Source organism: Gallus gallus, chromosome 3, assembly GCF_016699485.2.
Source record: "Gallus gallus isolate bGalGal1 chromosome 3, bGalGal1.mat.broiler.GRCg7b, whole genome shotgun sequence".
Classification (NCBI taxonomy): domain Eukaryota; kingdom Metazoa; phylum Chordata; class Aves; order Galliformes; family Phasianidae; genus Gallus; species Gallus gallus.
The window spans coordinates 42084571-42106516 of record NC_052534.1 but is presented as its reverse complement, the minus strand read 5'-3'; the positions used below and the strand labels follow the sequence as shown (position 1 = coordinate 42106516).

The 21946-nt window shown below is 41.4% G+C and overlaps 1 protein-coding gene and 1 long non-coding RNA gene across 4 annotated transcripts in view; one reads left to right on the top strand and one right to left on the bottom strand.

Moving 5' to 3' along the window:
* The window catches only part of LOC107053038, a 178599-nt gene that overhangs the window by 1105 nt on the left and 155548 nt on the right, over window positions 1-21946 (top strand). Inside the window, exon 2 of the long non-coding RNA XR_006938659.1 lies at window positions 7311-7383. This is a non-coding gene — a long non-coding RNA (uncharacterized LOC107053038). The remainder of the gene's footprint in view (window positions 1-7310; window positions 7384-21946) is intronic.
* Window positions 296-21178, bottom strand: UNC93A (unc-93 homolog A). Of its 3 annotated transcripts, XM_015284343.4 has the most exons (10): window positions 20956-21178; window positions 20333-20392; window positions 17632-17781; window positions 14441-14622; window positions 13637-13866; window positions 10579-10704; window positions 7521-7738; window positions 6265-6400; window positions 4757-4888; window positions 296-805 (listed from the first exon to the last, which is right to left on the bottom strand). In XM_015284343.4, exons 3-10 carry the CDS (start codon window positions 17716-17718, stop codon window positions 540-542), a joined length of 1377 nt encoding a protein of 458 aa, XP_015139829.2. In that variant the 5' UTR covers window positions 17719-17781; window positions 20333-20392; window positions 20956-21178; the 3' UTR covers window positions 296-539. The 3 variants fall into 3 exon arrangements, with proteins under 3 accessions (XP_015139829.2, XP_046794977.1, XP_004935588.2); XM_046939021.1 differs by lacking the exon at window positions 20956-21178 and having other exon boundaries at window positions 20333-20488; XM_004935531.5 differs by lacking the exons at window positions 20333-20392; window positions 20956-21178 and having other exon boundaries at window positions 17632-17837.

The following is a 21946-nucleotide window of genomic DNA, read 5'->3' as shown; positions in this document are numbered from 1 at the left end:
CGGTGCTGCTTGCTGTCTGATAGTCATGTTCTGGTAAAAATACGGCCAGCCTATAGCAGAATGCTGTTCACAGCATGTGCTTAAAAAAGGCAGGGTGGGAAGAATACAAATCTTCCTAAATGGTGGCTCCACGATCATAGTTCACTGGAACCACTGTATGCATTCCCTGCAATCAGGTGAGCAACTCCAGTGGCTGCCATCTTCTGATGTTGCACATATTTTTTTCCGCTTTGGTTGTAAACCTGTGGTACCACCTCTGATCCACCAAAAACGTTAGGATTTTAAGAGTCTTGTATACATTTATCAATACTTTATTAATTAAGAAAAAAAAAAAGAGACAGTTGTATGAAAGGATGAAGTCAGATAATCTTCCTTTATAAGGCTGAAATGTCAAAAAGACATTTTTACTCCTAAGACACTTGTATTTTATTGGTCCTAAAATCTGTTTCTTTACCCTCTGCCTGGAGACAGTACACAATGGAACACCTGTGGAAACCTGCCTATAGGAGATGGCCTTGATTACTCTGACCCTGATGGGTTTACATAAATGTTTCCTGGGTGCGAGGTCCCTTATTTTCCTTTTCTGAGGCAGCAGGTGTCCCAGGGGATCTCTTAGCTTCCAGATACTCAACCACTCCATATGTCACCATAGACAACGTAAGCACAGCCAGTAAAATGTACAGCTTGATGTAGACTCGCAGCGTGGTGCTGTAACCAAAGGCAATGACGAATCCACATGATTCCCAGAGACGGTAATTTGCAAAGGCAGCCTCAGTGTGTTTCTCAAATAAAACGCCATAAAGACCTGAAAACAAGGAGACAAGGCTTGTGAAGGTTAAGTTTGAAACCATGTATTTTCTGCAACAGGGATAAATAGGCCATGTCAGGGAAAATAAACCCTCCCTCTTAAAGGGTAGAAGAAAAAGAGTACAAACTTTGTTGTAGAATATTTTTGCACTCGTATGAATTGTGGTAAGTTAAATAACAGAGAAAAAGCAAAAGAAAATGAGAGGAAGGAAGAAAAGATGTGTGGTGTCCAAGTGAAGTGATAGGAAGTTTGTTTTTCAAATTATCAGCCAGAAAAGGGGAAGGTTTGTAGGCAAGTTCTTGCATACTTTCATATTCTCTTGAGAGCTCCTGCTGAGTTTGGTCAACTGCACACCCATGTCTGGGATTCAGGCAGGGATTTCCACCTCCAGATCCTACTGGTGGAGAACCCGGGGAAGGGCAGAGCGCTCACTTTCCTCTGGGTGCTGAGTTAGCATCAGTGGTGATAACGAAGCCAGTGTTTCCACTGACTCAGCTGTGAATGTGATGAACCTTGACTTTCCTCGTTCATTTCTGTATCTAACAACACGTATATTTGAAATGCGCATATTCAGCCAAAAGACAAAGAGAACAAAGTTCTCTAGAATTCTAGGTCTTTATTACCAACCCTGCCAAGTGCAGCATGACACAAGTTGCCTGACTGGAGCTGCGGAAAGGCCCACTGGGCTGGCTGAATGCATGGGCTGCTAGGTCTGAATTCTTGTTGGTAGTCCTAGGGCCTCACTTTCATAGAAATTATCTGTCCTTCTTACTACTGCCTGCTTTCCCACTCCTGCAGCCTCTTCCTCTGGTATTGGTAGGCATGGATGTGGAACAGGACTGCTGACAATCATTTTTGTCCAGGTTTATAAAGTTTCCAGACTGGTTCACATCCTTTCTAAAGGCATATGTCATGCTGTAGAGAGCTTTATTTTACTGAAGTCTACCTGACCTGTGCTGTTGTCTCTGAAGTGCGTTTATTGCCAGGAAGGTGATAACAGCAACCACGCTCAATTTAGATAAGAGAGGGATGTACACGCTCTAAAATGAAGCAGGTTTCAACTGGTAATGGAGAGCACATGTACACAAACGTATTAGGAAACTTTATGAGATGAAATGACTCATCTATTGTTTGCTTGTATACCTCTAGGGGGAACTCTAGCATTAACTACCCACAACGGGCCAAAGTAAACCATCTCTGATTACCGTAAAGTGCCTGGAGTATGCAGCACAATGATGTTGTATTTATTCAGCAGTTAGTCTGCTGAAATGGAGAGGGCAGTTGTGGGAGCTTGCCTAAGGAAGCACCACAGACCTTAGTCCCTAATGCTATTTTAGAGGTCTTAGTCTCACCTCATAGCCTTTGGAGTCAGGAGTTTCTCATACTATGTTAGTGCTGCTTTCCCTCTATAAAACTGATGAAGAGGAGAAAAGTCCTAAATGGGCATTTCAAACTGCTGATCTTGTTCTGGGATGCAGCATTATAGAGCAGTGTCACTGCACAATCTCCTGTCATCGTGACAATGCAAATTCTGTGCATTTTGATATTAGGAGATGCAGAATAATTGTAAAAGGTGACCAAATAAAGATACCGTGCAAACATAATGAATATTTGTCTTTTTGCTGGTTAGCAACAAATCTGAAGTTTTAATGACTATCCAGCAGGAGTCTGAGAGTGTGGGTGACCCATGACAGTGCTGTAGTAGAGGTTGGACTTGTCACAGCACTGCAGAGCTCACTAGCTACAAAGATTTGTCCACACAACACACAAGTTGTGCCTTGTGAGGGCATTAGGAACTGCACTATCTTCCAGCCTCCATCTCTGACACTGAAGACCTCTGTATGTACTCCCTTCTCTTAATGAGGGCACTGGATGCCCCTTGCTCAGGCACACAGGAACCACACTGAGATGTCCTCAGTCAAGTGTCAGAGGACAAGGACTGCTGGAAAGACCCCTCATCACAGTGAGAGAAATAAGATTCTGGAGAATGATTCTTAAGAGTGTTGGGAAGAAGAGAGGTGGGCAGCCAGGGAAACGGCTGGCAGGAGAAGCAGGAAATGAATTACCAGCTTTACTTCAGGGAGTGCAAATCATCACCTATGCTCTCCCTTTATAAACCTGAATAATGAGAGCACTGGCTTACAATTGTAGCAAGGGCACAAGGCTGTGGGCTGAGGTGAGAGAAGCTGAGAGGGTGTTGCTTGACATGTGTAACAGCTCTGCTCTAAGTGATACTACCTGAAACTGCTGGAAGGACAGAGCGATCTGACTGGTCGCTTCCTTATTTGCGTAGGGGACTCTAGGAGTGCTGGAAAGGAGTTGCTGTAAGGACCAGGAAAAGGACTACGGTGATTTCCTTTTGGCTTTCAAGGAGAAATGTAGTGATTTATCTAGTGAGCAAAATCACTGATTCACCTACTGAGGTAACCAGATGGATGAGAGAGAGGGATGCCCAGACACACAGGCAGATGTGGGCCCAAGTGAGCTAGTTCTGTCACCTGTGTATTCCTACAGTATCTGCCAAATATGAATTTGAGATAGAGAAAACTATACCCATGAAATTACAAGCAAAGTACAAGAGCAAGTGGGAGAGCATTTAATAGCATCTTGTGGACACAAGCTATGGCACTGATTTAAAAAGACTGTGACTGACAATCTTTTAGCAGGTTTCAAGTCATCAGAGACTATAGCTTTTCTTGCCCTCCCCAGCATTTTGTAATCTGTCTTCAGCCACTAGAAGAGCACTTCCTCTAGTTCCCATTAAAGGTAAGTATAAGTGAACCCTTACAGGAGTGAGTATGTATCCACTCGTTATCTGTACTGTGTAGAATACTGGGGTTTAATAATTATATTGTAACATAAAGCAGTAGTTCATAAGAGATTTTAAAGACATGTAGTATATCAGACAAGAAGTCCGAACATAGCCTTGCAGTAACAAATTCATAGGATGAGAGTGTAAGAAATAAGGCAAGTATGGAATGATCTTTCCCCTACTGAGTCTGGCAGTCAAAGGCACAGTGACTGAGTTTTATGTTTCCTCTGTACCACCAGGCTTAGTAACCCCCAAGAACGTTTCCCCCTGAAATGATGTAATCTTAAAACCATTTACATTTCTGGGCTCTTGTAAATCCTTTGGCAATGAACACCACAATTTGATTATGTATTTTCTGAAAAAAACATTTCCTTCATTTTCTATGAAGCCTGCTGCAGGACAGTGCTGTTTGGTGCCACTTGTTCTGTTATTAAGAGAAATAGTGAATAAATCATTTTCTAATCACCTTTCTTGTATTATTCATTATCTCACATTCTGCTTTCCTTACTTATCACTTGTCCAGGCTGAAGCATTCTAGTTTGTTATTCTTCCTTCATATGGAAGTCTCTCATGACTCTGCTTCTTTTTATTGCCTTTTTGTGTACCTTATCACATTTGATTATGATTTTTAAATAGAGCAAATCAGAAATGCATGAATCGTAGATTTACGTGGTTGCATAATGTTGTTCTCTGTGGTTTTTTCCCTCATTTTTTTTCTACTAACTACTAAAAGCCAATTTACTGCTTCTTTTGTCGCTGAGATTTGAGTTGATTTTTATGAGTGCTCTCCTATTTTTTTTTACAGAAGACAGACTAAATGTAACATTCTTCTGAATGTTGTAATTTTCTGTGAAGTACGCTCCTCTAGAATATTTATTCTGAATACCTGTTATCATCTTTGGCGATGTTCTCCTCTCTTCATCTTGGAAAAAATATTTAATAAGTATTCTACTTTCTCATTCCCAACTTCTGATCTATTCTAGTCTCTAAAGAGCTAATGTATGTCTTTCAGTTGCAGTCTTAAACCCATTACCCATTCTAATTGTTATGCACGTCCTAAACCAGATTGCTTATAAATATAAACATGCAGATTTTGATATCTCAGGAGAATTCATTTCATTGTCACCAAGACTTACCATTAGTTTGTGTCTGCCAAATGGCATCCGATAAGCCCCAAAGAGCAGGGAATATGAAAAACACGACAAGCTGGTTAAAATGAGGTTTCCACAGCAGTAGTGCTATTATACAGGAGGTGTTCGTAACTGTGGCTGGCGGTTTAGAAAGAAAGCAGAGGAATATAAATGTTATTTTATGCAGGAGAGATAGTGGTCGATGCACCTTAAAATTCTTCCCCCAACTAAAGCACAAGGCAATCCGAAAATCTTTCTGGTTCACTGAGATTTGTGCTGAGTTGCTACTGCATGAAACACAAGACACTGCAATCCTTTAACCGTCTTTTGTTAATAATTCTGAGCAGTGTCCTGAACGGAGGGATCCTGGGAGCTGATGTAGCTGTTATCCTAGGGGACCAGAACTGCCACTCAGCAGGAGAAGGGGCTGCTGAAAGCCTCGCAATCCAAATGAGAGGCATGCGGCAGGGGAGAGAAAGCATTGTTCTGCTCTGATTAAGTACTCCTAGATTTCCTTTCGGGGCTAAGGAAAACAATTAAGAACGTCCTGAGGGTCTGCTGCCTTCTTAAAAGTAGTATGTAAATGGGTAACTGATTAGTCCCTGTCACTGGAGCACCTTTCTAGTCTGAGTACAAAGACTGGTAAACATACCTGAGAGCTTCAGAGGCCTTGCATTACTAATGCTATTTTTTTTTAATTGCTATTAAGTTACTGTTGGGTGGGTTTTTTTGTTTTTGTTTTGTTTTGTGGTTTTTTTTTTTTTTTTTTTTTTTTTTTTTTTTACATCTTAAAGGAGTTCCACACAGACACATACAGAATCACAGTTGATTTAGTGATGGTAGTGTAATGAACTCTAAATTTCTTCTTTCTTGCTCAGGTTTAAAAACTCCTGTGGAGGAAATTCCTCTAGTGATGCACATTAACTCAACCAGTGAAGTTTCTAATGATACGGGTTTTTAACAGTATAAGCCTGTGTGATGGAAGCAAGGTATCAATATACCTTGAGGTGGATACTTCAGTGGATACTGGGACAGAAATGAAATATTTCTTGGTGTTTTTCTGCCTCCATTATGCCACTGCTACCTGGAATTTGTTCTCTGGAGAGAGGGAACTAGATTCTTGGTTACTGGGTTCTCGGTTGGTTTTGCTTCATAAAAGCTGTGGCAATGGAGAAATCCTTTTCAGGTTCAGTGTAGACCTCAACATCTGTAGTCTGTATGGTAGGATCATTTATCACCATTGCACTGTAGCTATAAAGCTTCAAAGCTGTAGGACATTTTCTGAGTAGACAGTGCCCTCAAAAGCAGGGTGAACTACACCACCAGCAAAGTGACATAAGACAGTGACAGTGGTCTGCTATGCTGCCTCTCTTCTCGTGAGTTAAGTTTGCCTCCACATTGGTTTTAACTGCTAGCTGACAGGGAGCTCTCACTTTGCCCTGCATGCAAAGGGTCGAGCACTGGATTTGATGTATTATGTGAGGTGATCAGTCCTTCGAGTCGCCTTTACGTACCTAATGCAAATAGAAATTTTCTACCCGTGAACTGAGAGATCTTTCCAAAGAGCAGAGAACAGAGGGAATTCACAGCTGAAAAGCAGATCATCACGTAACCAACATAATGAATCCCCAGGGCACAGGTCACGTAAGTCTGCAAGAGAGGAGACACTGGTGACATATTGGCTTTAGTGAAAATATGCAGCTATGGTTCAAGGGTCTTGTCATGAGTATTTAGTAAACAGCCAACACAGACAAGGTCAAAGGAGCACAGCTACAGAGTTTGCTGACAAGTCTCTGAGTATAAGTACTGACATAGTTGGACTTCAGCAGTGATATTCCTAACCCAATTCCCAGTCAGACTGATGCCATGCAAACAGCAATAACAAGGAGGGGAAGAAACTGGAGCACCGCTAACTATGCAAATAAAACCCCTGGCAGTGACACTAGGAGTTTTTTGCCCTTGCCTTCATAGATCAAGATCTGAAATCTGACAATTGGTACTATGGTCATTACTGAGCAGATCCCAGGAAGCAAAGAGAGCCTCACCTATAAGAGCATTCAGCCAGCCAATGGATGTGGCCATGGAGTGCCTCTCTCAATCCATTCAAACACAGCAGCAGGTGCACTCTTCCATCTGCCTATATGCTAGGTTTGAAAGCCTGAGCGTCAAATAATCAGCTCAGGACCTTTGTTCCCTTTCTTCGGAGGCTTCCTCAACAAACGTGTGGAGAACACACCTGCAGTGCGTCTAGGTTTGTAGAGGGAAGGAGGAGGAGCAACGGTGGTTTTGATCATTTAAATGCAAAGGCTTCCAGCCAGCATTGTTGAGGGTTTGCCCTCTTACCGTAAAGGTTCTCACAATAAAATAATGTGGTATGTGTGCTGATGTGCGCTTATAAAAACTCTAGGGAAACCAGAAGGAAGGAAGATAGAAAAGCTTTGCAGACTTCAGGCTTTTCTCCCACTTTGTAATTTACAACAAACTGAAGAGTTTGAAACTGTAGCTCTCTGCTGTAGTCTCTGTTGATGAGTTAAGCTCTCCGATGTGTGTTTTTTTTTAGGCTGTTCCAAGGGACATATTTACCACTGGCTTATCCCATTTGAAGATGTCACTCAGAGTTCATTCAAGTAGAGGTAAGCAGTTATTTAGCTAACCACAAATCACCATTAAAAACATCTTCATTTAACAAGTAAATATAGATCAGATGCAATTAGTAGGACACAAAGGCACAAACAATTAGACAGAAATAGATTTTCATTGTCATCCACACCTTTGTGTAGTCACCAGCAAGAAATCCCTGTTCAAACCCACTGTACATTGTCAGAGGGATTAGAAGACACTGTCTTTTATCTTTAAGATGCTGGAAAGTTGCTAGGAACGTAGACCAAAAGGATGGTGTCTTTTGTATTTCTTTCTCAGTCTCTGCTTGGTCAGATTTGATCTGGTCCAGAAATATAATAATCAGCAACACAGCTAGCACACCACTAGCTGCAAAAACAAAACAAAAAGTTCATGAAAAAAAATGAGGAATGCTGGAAGAAGGATGGGAAATTGCTTGTTACTGTTATTGTTCTGACTTAGTGCTTAGCTCTGCATGGGATGTTTTGGCAGATGAATCTGATTCCGCTTCAGAGTAAAGGCCATTTCTGTGTAAACAAGGAGGCCTGATCTACGCTCACATCTTCTTCATACAGCTGTACACCTTGCAAATCCCCTCTGCTTAGCTGTGACTTGGCTGTTGTGACAGCCGCCAAGCCAGCTGCACGGCCACTGAGGGTGATGGCTCACCCTTCCAGGGCAAGGCAGGGGTCATGGGGACAGGGAGATGGCCAGAGAGTGCTCCCTCTGGGTCTATCAAAAGGCTTTAAATCAACACAAGAGAGGAATATTCACTTTCAGTGCCAAGGCACTCATGACTGGGGGTGGATCTTCCTTCAAATATACGGGAAGAAAAATACAGTGCTAGAAGTAGAACTGCTGATTTGGATCCCAGTATATGTAGCCTTTTTTTTTTTTTTTTTAATCAGCTCTGAACTGTGCTTTAAGTACAGAATAAGTGCTATTTTTAAGATGATAGTGAACAACTGTGCTCTTGAAAAAGATGTGCTACAGTTTTGATGAGCCTATAATTTCTTATCAGAAGCAGCATATAAAAGAATACATACGGTAGTTAATAAAAAATGATCAGGTATGCATCAGTCTACATACATCGCTCGTGGAGTGATTCATAAAGATTTTGTTCATGTTATCAAGAAGATGTTTGTGGCTCATAATACCCATGAAGACAAAAATTGGTAACCGGTTTCTGACAGATAAAAGGCATGACTGTTTTTCCACTTTTACTGATGGATACTAGAAAACCATCCAGGGAAACAAGTGGAGTTACAGAGCAAGAGGAGAACTGAGCACCTCTTCTCATTCATATGGCCTGTTTGGTGTGCTGCTATGTGTTTATCCTCTTTTCTGTGAACTTTTAATGCCCAAACACATTAGCAGATTTACAGAAAATTGCTACATTTTGTAATCATGTATTATTTCTCACCTGTGTTTCCTAGAATGAAATTACATTCTCCATTGAACTGGTTCTCCACTGTAGCTGGACTGTAAAACTATAGTGGTGTATATTCTGCCAGTGTGTTCATTGGCGTATTTGGGCTGACAGCAAGACTTATGAGAACAGGACATTTGCATTTACAGGGCAAATATTCTAACAGATATGTTAAATGAATCAAGAGTGATTACAGGAGATGAATAACTGCATGGCTTAATAGTGATTGCTATGAACATAAAAAGAAACGTCCACAGAATGAACAACAGGCTTATCTATTATTGGTTCCACCTAAGCAGGCAAACTGTGTACTCAGCAACCAAACAGGAGAGACATTTAAAAAATGTCTGTAAATGAAATATTTAGTTATTTGGTTTCCCTCGAGGTAGGAAAAGACATATCTTTTATTAAAAGCTTAAAAGAAAAATGAAACCCTACTGACACAAGGTCAGTAGACAGCAAGGTTGCATTCATTTTGCATGAGCAAAGCCTAAGGGACTGCTGTATATGTTAGTCATCACATTTAAATTTAAACTTGAGAGCCAAACCTGCCTTTAACAAAAAGGCATCAGATCCAGCATCCTCTGGAAGGGAAGTGGGGGAATACTTTTGGGTTTCCTCACTTCGAAGGAGTGGAGGTTTGCACAGGAGGGAGGGTTTGCTTTGGTGGACTTGCCTGGTGAGTGCTGGCTCTGGCTGGATTGCATACTCTCTGCTTTAGTGTATGACAAATTCTGTGCATCTGTCTCAGCATTGAGAGTATATCTGTGTGCAGAGACTAAGATATTTTAACAGAGGTAAAGCCACATTCTGCCTTGATAAAATACTTCTCATTTATCTAGAGATGAGCCTGTTTCGAGACAGATGCATTTTGAACTTTCTTCATTGCTATGAAATGTTGCTGACTTTTTACACATCTATTTTTGTCTTTGCAGCTTTTGATTGCATCAGTCTTCACTGTCTTTGATTTCTTTCTAGCCGTATGTGAGGAAGGTCAATAGCAGCTGTAGTTATTAAATGAGAGATATGCCAATTCACCTACTGCTGCTTTTTATCTCTGATTTTCTCACAAAAGTGTTATAATTTAAGCATCACAGCTGAGAATTGACTGAAGTTGTAAAATCTCAGCAGGGATCCAAAAACCTCCCCCTGAATGACCACATGTTCTAGGAGCTGTGGTTCACATCCACCTCTAATTACAGTACAGTTCTCATGCTGAACTGTGGTACACGGGTTAGAACACTCCTGCCTGTTCTAATCGGCATCCGCAGGTGGCTGGCAGCTGGTAAGTTCAGGTAGAATCATAGAATCACTAAGGTTGGGAGTGACCACTAAGATCATCTCGTCCAACCATCAGCAGTACCTCTAGCAGAGCTGCTCTTAGCACCTCTGTTGGCCTATATAAATTAACCTGATGCCATCAGTAGCTGGTTTGCTATTACTGATACTAAAAATGGCAGATTTAAAACTCTCTCTTGCATAATTGGATGAGCTTGTGTAATCCTCAAATTGCAGTGTAAGCATACTTTCAATTCTTGTCTGAATCAGCTTTCATCTAGGTGAGAAGTCTTGCTCCTTTAGACAAAAATCACGTGGCACTGGGTACACAGCATTTGAAACTTTTTCGGAAGGAGTAGTTTACAGCTCTTACTATCTTATTTCCTTCTAGCAAATTGGGTTGAAGTAGGAAATGAGAAACTTAATCCACAAAATCATGCTTGGTTTCACAAATAGTAAGTTCCCCATCAGTGCTATTCATTGATGACTGTGAATTACTTACCAGTGTAGACCCCTAGCAGAGTGTAGACCAAGGATTTAGAGGGTTCTGCCAAGGCAGTGGTGTTAGTGGTATTGCTCACACAATCATACGCCCCACAGCATACCAGGTCTTCTTCTGAGATTTCCACTAATTCAGTAGGAACAAAAAAAAAAGGAAAGAAAGAAAGGCAAGACAGATGAGATCAGATGAATGCATACTATATGTAAGGATGTAGTGAAAAGGGAATCTAGCACTCAGTGCCTAGTTGTGGTTTCAAATCCTTCCCATTACAGATATTAACTTCAGAATCCAAGCTTAACGCACACAAAAAATTGGTTTAATGGAAACAGTTGCTCAAGACAGAACATGGAATTGATGGTTACATGAAGGCACAGACTAAAGCCAGAGGCTTGCATCTGACTACAATCTCAATTTGTATTATTTGAAGTTCCAGTGTTTATCTGTAACTTCTCATCATATTACACTGCAAGAAAGGTCTTTTAGTTTACAGCAATGCTTAACTACTCTTACAGCAGAACACATTGTCCATATCCAGGAAATTTCTGTGTATGCTATAGGAATGGAAACCACCTTGAGACATCTTCTGTTTTATTAATTCAAGTTATGATTACCCGTTAATGCAGTCTTCCAAGAAACTGGCTTTTCCAGGCTTTATTAAATTATTACAATTTGAGAGCATGTTTGAAACCAGAGCAGTATGGCAGGGTTTGGAGTAAGACCTTTGCTTTGTTTAATCCCGTTAACCCTGTGCTGGGCTTGTGCCAAAGCTGCACTCACACACGTGCTTACACACCCTCATTGTGTGTCCTCATGACACTGTGCCCACTTCCTCTAGGACCCCATTTGTAAAGGCAAAATACTGACCCAAAGTGTGTGCATGAATAAGTTTTGCAGTGAGAAAAGATGATTAAAAAAACAAAATTATTTCGATATTTTTGTTGCAGAATTTTCTATTGGTCCAAGCACAGTAAAGAGTAATACAGTGTACCTTGACTGATTTCTTTAACAGGACTTGGTCTGTAATTTTGCAGTTGAGTTACTGAGTAACAATATTTAGTGTGCTTTTCCTCATTGCTTCCAATCAACACTGCTGCAAGGTGAAGTAGCTGTTCACTTCATAAACAACTTTAGGTTCAGTATAGATCAAAACGTAAAGAAAATAATTACCTTATTATAGTCAGTGGCTATTGCTACATGGTTTTGGACGAGCAAACCCTCAGTTGAGTTACTATGTGCAAACTGTGACTCACACTAGTAAAGCACGGAATTGTGCAAAACGTTTTTTTTTTTTTTTAATCTGTTGATGAACACATAATTAGTGGTATGAGAGCTGCAAGGCAAGGTTTGGTTTGTTCTTCTGACCATAAGTCTGCAATGTTCGTGAACAAGAAAGGATGACTCTTAATTTACATTGATTTCTGCCCCTTGTTGTAGTATTCCATCGTGGAGCAGCTTGCCTTGCTGTTTCTAGATTCAGTGATGCAGGCAATACATTAATGCTGCCTACTAATACTGTATCTTTCATACTGCTCCATGAAACTTTAAGCGCATCTGGGGTAAGTAATACAGGTAGTAGCTACCTTTGCTGCACTGTCAGAGGAGGCACAAGGAACTGAGTGCCAGTGCCAACTGAGTGCCTACTCCCAGCCAGAAGTTCTCTTCTGACAAAGCATAGCCAGGAAGTATGGCTTGTAGCATGGCTGCTTGTCACTGAGACAAACATGGCCTTTGGCTTTGAGAGATGGTCATTGCACACCTCCCAGAAGAGCAGCCTTTCCTGAAATCCCATGTAACTGATAAAAATAAGTAAAAGTTAGAGTTTCTTTGGAGTTCAAGGAACATCCCCAGATGTAAAAGTATGGGGAATTTACAAGATGGCCAGTATTTTAATCTTCTTATTATCATCACTTAACATGATGTGTACTGTGAAGCAAGGGAGAGTAAAATGTTTTGGAGACGCCACCGCTGCACCAAATCCTCTGCCCTGCAAGTGAAATCAGAGCAGCTGGTCCCTCCTGAGACATCATGTGACTCAGTAATCAGGTCAGCAGGGCTCTGCTGTAAGTGATAAAGTCCTTTAGCATTCTGCTTTAATGGTGTTTGGGTTTAGAAGATGCCTGATTCTCCACAGTTATCACAACCATCTTGCTATAAACCCAAGAATTCAAAGATTAAAACCCAATGCCAACTATCTGATGCTTGGATTTAACCTAATACCTATTTGAGTATCCCCCAGAGAACATACAATTTAACTGAGCCCAGGAAGAGAGGTAGCTCCTTGCTATTCATAGTAGCAGTGCATGTGGAAAGCTCCTTCCGTGTCCATCCTGCTCTGACTTTGACAGTATAGAGAATGTCTGAGAGACTGCAATAAAAATAATGCACGGTAGTGCTCTGAATCTCTAAGGTGGTGTCCAAGTATTAATTTATCTTCACAACTGCCTGTTTAAAGCTTATGCCAATTACAAACACGGGAAATGAGGGCAGTGCCGTTGAGTGATTTCTTTAAACTACATAAACATCTGCTGTCTGAGCCTGAAATGTGCTGGAGGAGTCCTGGCATGCAGATTCCTGCCAACTGCTATTTCTATTTCTTCTTGACAATTCTGAAAGCACTAATTTTTGGTGATCACCAGCACCAGCTTGACTAACCATGAATGTTTAACAGCAAACTAATTCAGTACTACAGGCTTTGTGAAAAGGTTGCTCTAGTATTTTGCCTTTTGTTTTAATCCACTTTAAGTCAGATCTAGAAGGCTGTCACTGCCAGCAGCCTATCTGTGCTTTAGAGACATGAGAGGAATTCAATAGACATCTATTTTTGAGTTAGATGTCTGAACTGTCTTTATAGTTGATGAAGTGTTGATAGAAAATAGACATTTCCGAAGCGATTTAGCAGATCTGCTGCAGATGAACTAACTCACATCTCAAGTGCTTGTTTTTACTGATTATGATGGGAATTGAGGGTCACTAGCTCAACTACAGAAATCTGCTCTTCAATCATCTAAAACTAGCTCATGTATATAGTAGAAATGCCAAGGTTTAAAATATATTTTACCTTTGTTGGAAGATTGGCTAAGTATCAGGGATGAAATAAGATTTCCCCAGATTCCAGAGGACTGAAATATCAGAAAGAAGACCCCAAAGTATTGGTTAATAATGTCTTTCCCAATTTTTCCTGCTTTCTCGGCATATGAATTGCCAGCAATGGTGAGGTAAGTGCATTTGGCAGACCAGAGTGGTGCTCCTCCTAAGCCCAGGATCACAGAGGTAGGGATTAGTGTGTACCTGCCAAAGAACACTTTATTTAGCAGAATTATCATCCATTCGCATAATAATCATTTGCCCAAAGATCCAGAGGCAAAAAATAGTCATCAAAGAAATAGATTTATCCCGTGTATGATCCAGCAAATCTATTGTGTGAAATCAAGAAAGGGCCGGTCTTACAAATCTTAGGATCTGAAAACACTCCCAGCTGTGTCTAGGGGCTAAGCCTGGGCTAGCTGGCTTTGTGCCCACGTGCTCAATCCCCTTGTAATTGAGAATTACATTGCACCTGCTCCCCAGAAGATTGATCACAACAACTTTAGGGAAATCTCTGCAATACATAGGTTCTAGAGAAGCAGCTTCAGATGGGTGGGTGGATGGATTAATTCTGGCTTTTTGCATCTTTTTACTTCTGCTCTACCTGTTACTGAATGTATTTATCCTTCTTCTTTTAGATAATGCCTTTTGCACCCAATATTCAAACCCACAGCATGGGGGTAGCATAGGGGTTGAAACAAAAGAGAATTCTGCCCTCACTGTTATCTAGCCAAGACACAATAGAGAGGATTCAAGTATTTAAATTGGATAATAGTACCAGCTAGCGTAGAAGTTCCCCAGGGAGAAGGCAATGTAGCAGCACATGGAGCCTGCAATGGTCCACTTGCAGCCCAGTTTCTTGATGAGAATTGGAGGGAGAAACATGGATGAGACGATAAGAGCAGCATAGAGAACGCTTAGGGAAGCAACGCCCAGGCCTTCCTCAGAGTTGAGACTGCTCTGCATAGACAAAAACAATGGTTGAGTCAGATTTTACCACAGATGTATGCCACTGTGATGTACAGAGGGTGGCTTTGGTCAGAAATAGGGAGATGGAAGCTGGGCCTAAGTGTTACCAAGTCCTTTCCCCAAAGGACTCTGTGAATTTGTCATTTGCTCAGTGATAACCCCTTTTAGAAGACATAGTACGGAACCAGTTGAAGATTACTCAGATGCAAAACTTTGATGAATCCAATTTTAGATTATTTTATGTAATTTGAGTTTCTCGTTGAAAGGAAGATAAATGAAGGATAATCTTATTTTAGTTTTGTCCTTCTTTCTTTTTCCCAAGCAAGAATATCCTTAGTGCTGTATTGCAAGGGCTGACTTGACAACAGTGAAAAATTCTTTAGTTTAAACTGCAGGTGTGTTGTAGTCTAAATTCATCACCCATCAGGACATGGAGGTGAGGAGAGAATTTTCTTTGTTGAATGGTGTCAGTGTATTTGGAGACTGAAACAATTGTTTTGTCAACAGGCAGGGAGACTTCCTGATCACAGAAGTTGAGAGTCTGATTTTGTCAGCTACAGCCTCCAAGAATGTGGAGCCAGGCTTTCAAAATCATATGATTTCTTAACTGTTAAGAGTTTCTCTGGGGATGGATGGGAGAAACATTGAAATAAACATTGCCTGTTTTCAATTCTTCACCTGCAGACTACAGTGTAATAAAATAACCTTTTGATTGTGTTGCAGGAAGTCCTCCTTAGCCACCAAAATAGAGAGAGAAGGGATTTACTTTGCAAGTCAGTACCGCTCCCTCTTGCAGGGTAGGGGACATTGGTGTTGCAGTGCTTAACCTGAACATGTGTGGTTTCAGATGGTAGGTCTGACTTGCAACTTCTGAGGTTTATCATTGCCCCTCTTCTTAGTCTTCCCAATTCCTAACACCTCCATCCATTTGTAGAACTTCCCTGAGCTTGGAATTCGACAGTATTAGCAAACAGAAACTGACCTGGGAGAGAGGAGGTGAATGTACAGAGATAGGAGGGACCTTCGATGTAGTGCTCAGGGATATGACTTAGCAGAGGGTTATCACACAGAATCACAGAATGGCCTGGGTTGGAAGGGACCTCAAGGATCATGAATCTCCAACCCCCCTGCCAGGCAGGGCCACCAATCTCCCCATTTACTAGACCAAGTTGCCAAGGGCCCCATCCAACCTGGCCTTGAACACCTCCAGGGACAGGGCATCTACAACCTCTCTGGGCAGCCCGTTCCAGCACCTCACCACTCTCCTGGTAAAGAACTTCCCCCTAATATCCAACGTAAATCTTCCCTCTTTCAACATAAAACTGTTCCCCTTTGTCCTGCTGTTATCTACCCTTTCGAAGAGTTTACTCCCTTCTTGTTTATAGGCTCCCTTCAGGTACTGAAAGGCTGCAATGAGGTCACCCCGCAGCCTTCTCTTCTCCAGGCTGAATAAGCCCAGCTCCCTCAGCCTGTCTTCCTAGGGGAGGTGCTCCAGCCCCCTGATCATCTTCGTGGCCCTCCTCTGGACCCTCTCCAACACCTCTTTGTCTTTCTTGTACTGGGGGCTCCAGACCTGGACACAGTACTACAGATGGGGCCTCACCAGAGCAGAGTAGAGAGGGACAATCACCTCCCTGTCCCTGCTGGCCACCCCTCTCATGATGGAGCCCAGGATACCATTTGCTTTCCAAGCTGCAAGAGCACACTGCTGGCTCATGTTAAGTTTTTCATCCATCAGGACTCCCAGGTCCTTCTCTGCAGAGCTGCTCTCAAGGACTGCCCCTTCCAGTCTGTATAGATGCCTGGGGTTCCTCTGGCCCAAGTGCAAAACCCTACACTTTGCCATGTTGAACCTCATTAGGTTCACCCAGGCCCACCTTTCAAGTCTGCCAAGGTCCCTCTGAATGGCATCCCGAGTTAGGTTAAGTTTGGTTACGTTGTGGTTGGACTTGATGATCTTTAAGGTCTTTTCCAACCTGAGCAATTCTATGATTCTCGACATGAGTTTAGCCCCTTGTTACTGCAGATAACTATCATATTATATTTAAAAAAAAAAAAAAAAAAAAAAAAAAAAGCCTTAATAATGTTTAATTCCACCTTTGAAGCATTCATATTCCTGCACTGCTTGGAAAATCCTTCCAGAACCCATTTGGTCAGGGGTATCTTCTGGTATCCTGCCTAACGTGGCTTATAGATAGCTCAGATACATTTGTTTGCCATTAGACCAACATTCTAGTCTGACAAGCTTCTCCTTGTGTTTATCTGTCCTGAAGTATTTGTAGAAAGCAAGTTTCCCCTCAGTCTTTTTTAGCTATGCTAAGAAAGCCAGCTCTGATGTATGGTATGTTGTGTTCCAATCTCTCTTAAAACCTATCTCAGTTCTATGTTTCTAGATGTTAATTTCAATATAAGCTATGGCCTGCCTTTCATATAAAATAGTTTTTTTTTTAATTACTATGCTATATCACGAAGCCAGGAGTTATAGCATTGTTTCATGCTCACATTATTTAATGAGTTAGGAATATATTTTTATTAATATTGCTGTGTTTTAAAATAATGAAATTATAGCAATTAGGAAGTGTTCAAAACCAAAAACATTTCCAGAAAAGAAATTTGTTTGCAATTTTACAACATATTTGTTTGAGAAATATCTCAGAGAAACTTAGTTTTCATTCAAACAGCTTTTGTGGATCTAAAAAAGTACACTGATGTAAGTATTCCAACTGATGAAGAAGTAGTAGAAAATTCTATTTAGTAGATGCTATGCACCTGAGTGAGGGATACTAACCCATGTTATGTTGATGTCTTAACATATCTCATGAATATATCTATACCTACGTAATATATATAAATATATTTATATTATAAATCTGTGAGGAAGGCATTTATCTACATACATATGGAAAGACTATGGAAAGACTGAGGGATTTCACACTACCACTTGGGCAGATGCATTTCCAGGCCAACTCTCTGCCAGCTACTTGAAGATGCTCCACTTACCTGTAGACTCTGGAGCCCTCCATAAGCAGTGAAGAGAAGTAAAAATCCAAAAGCAATGACCAAAACATTCTTAAGATTCCTTTCCATGTTGATTCAAACAAGACAAAGGTCTCCCAGTGCACAGAATTGATCCAACTATTCCGGGGGATGCTTTGAGATGGAGAAAAGCAGCTTATGTTTTGTTAGGAAAGATCACTTCTCACTGTGTTTGTAGAGGAAAGAGTTGTTAATTATTTGAGGATTGTCCAATGAACTTTACTTTTTCTGATACTAAAACTCCTTACGGAGTCATTACTCATTCACCTGTTTTGACTGAGGCAATAAAGCGTGCTCCCAGGGGAAATATATCAAGTTTTATTAGATTTGCCTTTGATACTTGGGTATATAAGTCATTTGCAGTACTTTGAGTTTAGTATTGCAGTCATACATGATAGGGCTTTCCCCTATCACTGGCATAGAAGAAGAAACTGCACTGAAATGCCTGTCTTGCATGAAGATAACACTAATCCATAAAGGGCAAAGATTAAAAGATCATACTGAAATCTATATTAGGCTTGTTGCTTAGCTAAGGTCACAAAAGATTTCAGGGAAATTGGATTGTTTTTAATCAAGTCTCATCTGCGTACAACAGCTTGCTATACCTATGCAGTGTGTCAAAACAGGGTTGCTGGCTGCCAGGCAAATGGGGGCTTCTTCATCCGCAGGGGGAACCCCATGGCTTTGACATTCCAAATCTACCAAGTCACGCTCATGAAAATCATTTTTCTCTATCAACTCAGAAGTCAAGAAGAAATCTAGCTAATAAGTGAAAAAGCAACTTCCTTTCCCTCTCTCTGGCCCCTGAAAAATAGCAGACTTTGTGGGATGTATTTAATCTTCCCAACTCTGCCTGCCTCGAGGGATGAAGAGATCCCCAGTTTTATCCCATTCTCTCTGTTTTCTGTTTGTCAGTGACACACTGGGCACCCTGTGAGAAACTTCCTGGATATTCCACTTCCAAGCTCCAGGTTTTCCTACTAAGCCAGGCAGGGTGGGCAGATCCCCTTCAAATGATGCTTTTCATCTTTTTCGTGCTTTTTGCTTCAAATGCAGCTTTGGTAGGGGATGGATTTTAACCCGGGAGCAAAATGAGATCCAAGACCCGTGCTGTACTATGAGCCTGTTCAAATGGTGATCTGTAGGGTGTCTATAAGCTTTGGCGAAAATGCACGGTTAAGGCTTGGTAGAAATTCCACTAGATGGCACAATTTTGCTTCCCACAGGGAAGCACGAGGGTGAGGGGTGGAAGTTGTAGATCATTAATTCATTTAATACATTAAAGAGGTCACAGCTAGTTTCTCCTTTGGAGAAAATTCCAGTATTTGCGTTTTCATTTTCTGCTTTTGTCTTATAATCTCCTGGAATGAATTAATGCAGAAAACATAATCTTTTAATTCTCTTTTGTCAATGGTACTTCCACACTTCAAGTCTAGATAGTGAAATACTGGCTTTTTATTTTAGACTACCGTGCTCAGCATGGAAAATACAACTTCTGTTTTGCAGTGTTTGTAATCCTCTCCAAGGCTTATAAACCAAACTGGTGCTACTTTGGCCTCCTGATTTCACATTTTTTAGATTTATAGACCCTTACTATCTTCCAATCCAGGGCTCTGCACAATATATTTGTACTTCCTGACAACATGTTGTTCCTTTTTTGGACCCCTTAGACTTAGTCTGCAAAATTCTAGGGGACTGAGATCACAGGTTGAAAAATACTGAATAAGTAAATGAGAAAATATAAGAAGAATACTTCTCCTAAGCTGAAGCATAGTTTTGACCTGCTCTTGCAGATGCAGGAACCAAGGATAGCACAAAGCACATTCAGTTTTAAAAGCCTTTATTTTCAGTGCTCTATTTTGGCATTAGCAATAATGACAGCTCAGCTTAAAAAAAAAAAAAAAAAAAAAAAGGTAGAAAAACAAACATTAACTTGACACTATTTTTAAAATGCAGTGTTAGATAGGATATCTGATCAGCACTTCTGTTCTGGGGGAATTCTGAACTCTGAGTTCTGTCACATCCTCTTAGCAGCACGTTGTTGGAGAGCATATGGGGGATGGTGAGTTTGAGGTTTTTTTTTTCTCCTCTCAGTGATCAAAGACAGTTATGCCTGTTCCATCTCTCTTGCCTTGAGCTTTGGGTTATCCAGCTGCCTCCTGCTGAGCCTCTCCCTAGGAATGCACAAAGTTTCTACTGAGGAATCTGATAAGCCTGAGGAGCTCTTCCTTCGGTACCAGGCAGCAGTGTCTCCAGCAGGCCTGCTGTGCATCACCCTTGACACCTCTCTCATTCTTTCAGTTCATCTAATAGAGATTAAGTGAGCCTCAGGAGCAGTGCGCTGTACTTTGGGCTTAGCTTTTGCACTGGAGACTGCAATCACCAAACTGAAATATCTCATGGAGTGCGATCATAAACGTAGGAAATAGAGCAGGGTAGTTAAATTCAAGACTCCATCCTTCAACCATTGCGTTCATTCTCCTGTCTTCAATTTCTGAATGTAAATGAGGGCACACTTTGTTTAAAAGATGTAGCACTGGAGGCTAATCTCTCGTGTTTTTTAATTTCATAATTATCTATCATTTCCCTATTTAGTCTTTGCTAGTTAGATATATTGTTTAAGCAATTCATTTAATGACAGCAACCCAAAGCCCAGAATACTCACTGTGGCGTTCTTTGTCCTGGAAGGCTGTTAATTGATTAGCTGCTTGTCCCTGGAGTCTACCTGTAGAAAGGACAGGTCTTTTTGTATGCTGCTCGGACAATGGTTTGGCCACCCACACAGCAAGGGCGAGTGTTGCAAGAGCTGCTTGCAACTGCTGTAAGTGACGCTGGTCTCCAAGGAGCTGACAGGGAGCAGGAGCTGCAAAGGACAAGTGCTTGCCCTTGGATACCTCCAAACACAAGGGTGACGAGAGTAGAGACAGTCTGCATATTCCCACCTGGAGAAATGAATCCAGTTTCTGCCCCTTTTCCATGGTGGAGGCATTGCAAATGCCCTAGAGGGAAGCACCAGGACAGAGCCTATTGTCCTGAGCCTCAGCATTAATGAAAAGCCTGTGGTATATTGGCTTGTGCTGTAGCTCTTAAAGCTGACAAAGCCAGAAAATTGCATGGACCTACTGGGCAAGTTACAGAAAACTGGTTAACACTCCCAGCTGGTCAATCCCACGCTGCTGCTATTTAATCCAGTCTGTTAGACACAAGAGCTGTGAGCTCTCTTACCAGAGACTTCTGAGAAGCAGTCAGGACCCTCTTGACTAAGCTACCATCATCCCAAGCACTCACCTTATGAACACATCAAACAGAAGATGCTCTTCATGGGCTGTAGCAGTGTGAGTGTCCTGAGGACAGAAATTACTTCTCCAAAGAGTAGAATACCTGTAAACCGTAATGTTGAAGCATGGCATGAAATTAAATGATCCAAATAGGAAAAATCTTTCACAGTTTGCAGCTGGTGTAAGAGAGCATGGCTGATTAGTCTAACTCTACAGCAGCCAGTTGTTTTGTTGGTTTTTTTTTTTTTCCCAAAGTTCTGTTCTCCAAGGGAAAGAGCCTGTCCTGAAATGTCTGCTGTGTTCCCACCCACCAGGCCAATGTGTGAGTTCTCCATTCAGAAGAAAAGGGGCTAATTAAAATTCAGGGCTCCTTAGTCCAGGCTGCCTGCACAGCATTTCTTTCTTGCTGAGGAAGTTTGACTGTATTGCTCCGTTCTTCCCCTCCTCCTCCACCTGCTTTTGTGTCCTGCTGATTTTGGAGCTGAGGTTCATGGCTAATGAAGCCAAGCCACTCCTGACGAGGAGCCTTGATTTTAGCTGTTTACCTTGACAAAGGTTAGGTTTGCTCTTGGTATTTGTGAGGCTGTGACAATACTACGAGGTTAAGTGCTGGTTGGGAGATGAAAGAACTGAGGTATAACAACCCATGGTTGGTGGCCTTGAAAAAAAAAAAAAAAAAAGGCTGTTAAATGCTGAGAGAATCAGAGCTCAGAGGTGAGAATTGTAGTACTCAGCTGAGCAAATTAAGAAGTAAAAACTGGAGGTTGGTCTGGAGAGGGTTGACAGTCAGTGAACTCATTTTGCCCACAAAATGAGAAAAAAAAAATAATGATTTTTGTGGTGCCAAAGGTCTCAGCAGTATGAGTTGCTCCTGCGCTCCTCTGAATGTCCAGTCATCCCCTCCTCCTCCAGTTCACAAGTCCAAATTTACTGCATTTTCCTTCCTTCCTTTCAGATACTGCTCCTTTTCCATCACACAATACATTGTCTTTTTATCTGTA

Excerpts from the sequence above, each read along its gene's own strand:
- UNC93A (XM_015284343.4), bottom strand. The coding sequence starts at position 17,718 with ATGGAAAGGAATCTTAAGAATGTTTTGGTCATTGCTTTTGGATTTTTA. Across the intron at positions 10,705-13,636 it reads TAGCCAATCTTCCAACAAAG|TGGAAATCTCAGAAGAAGAC; the intron begins GTAAAATATATT and ends CTACTGAATTAG. Across the intron at positions 4,889-6,264 it reads AAAATTTCTATTTGCATTAG|CCACAGTTACGAACACCTCC; the intron begins GTACGTAAAGGC and ends CTAAACCGCCAG.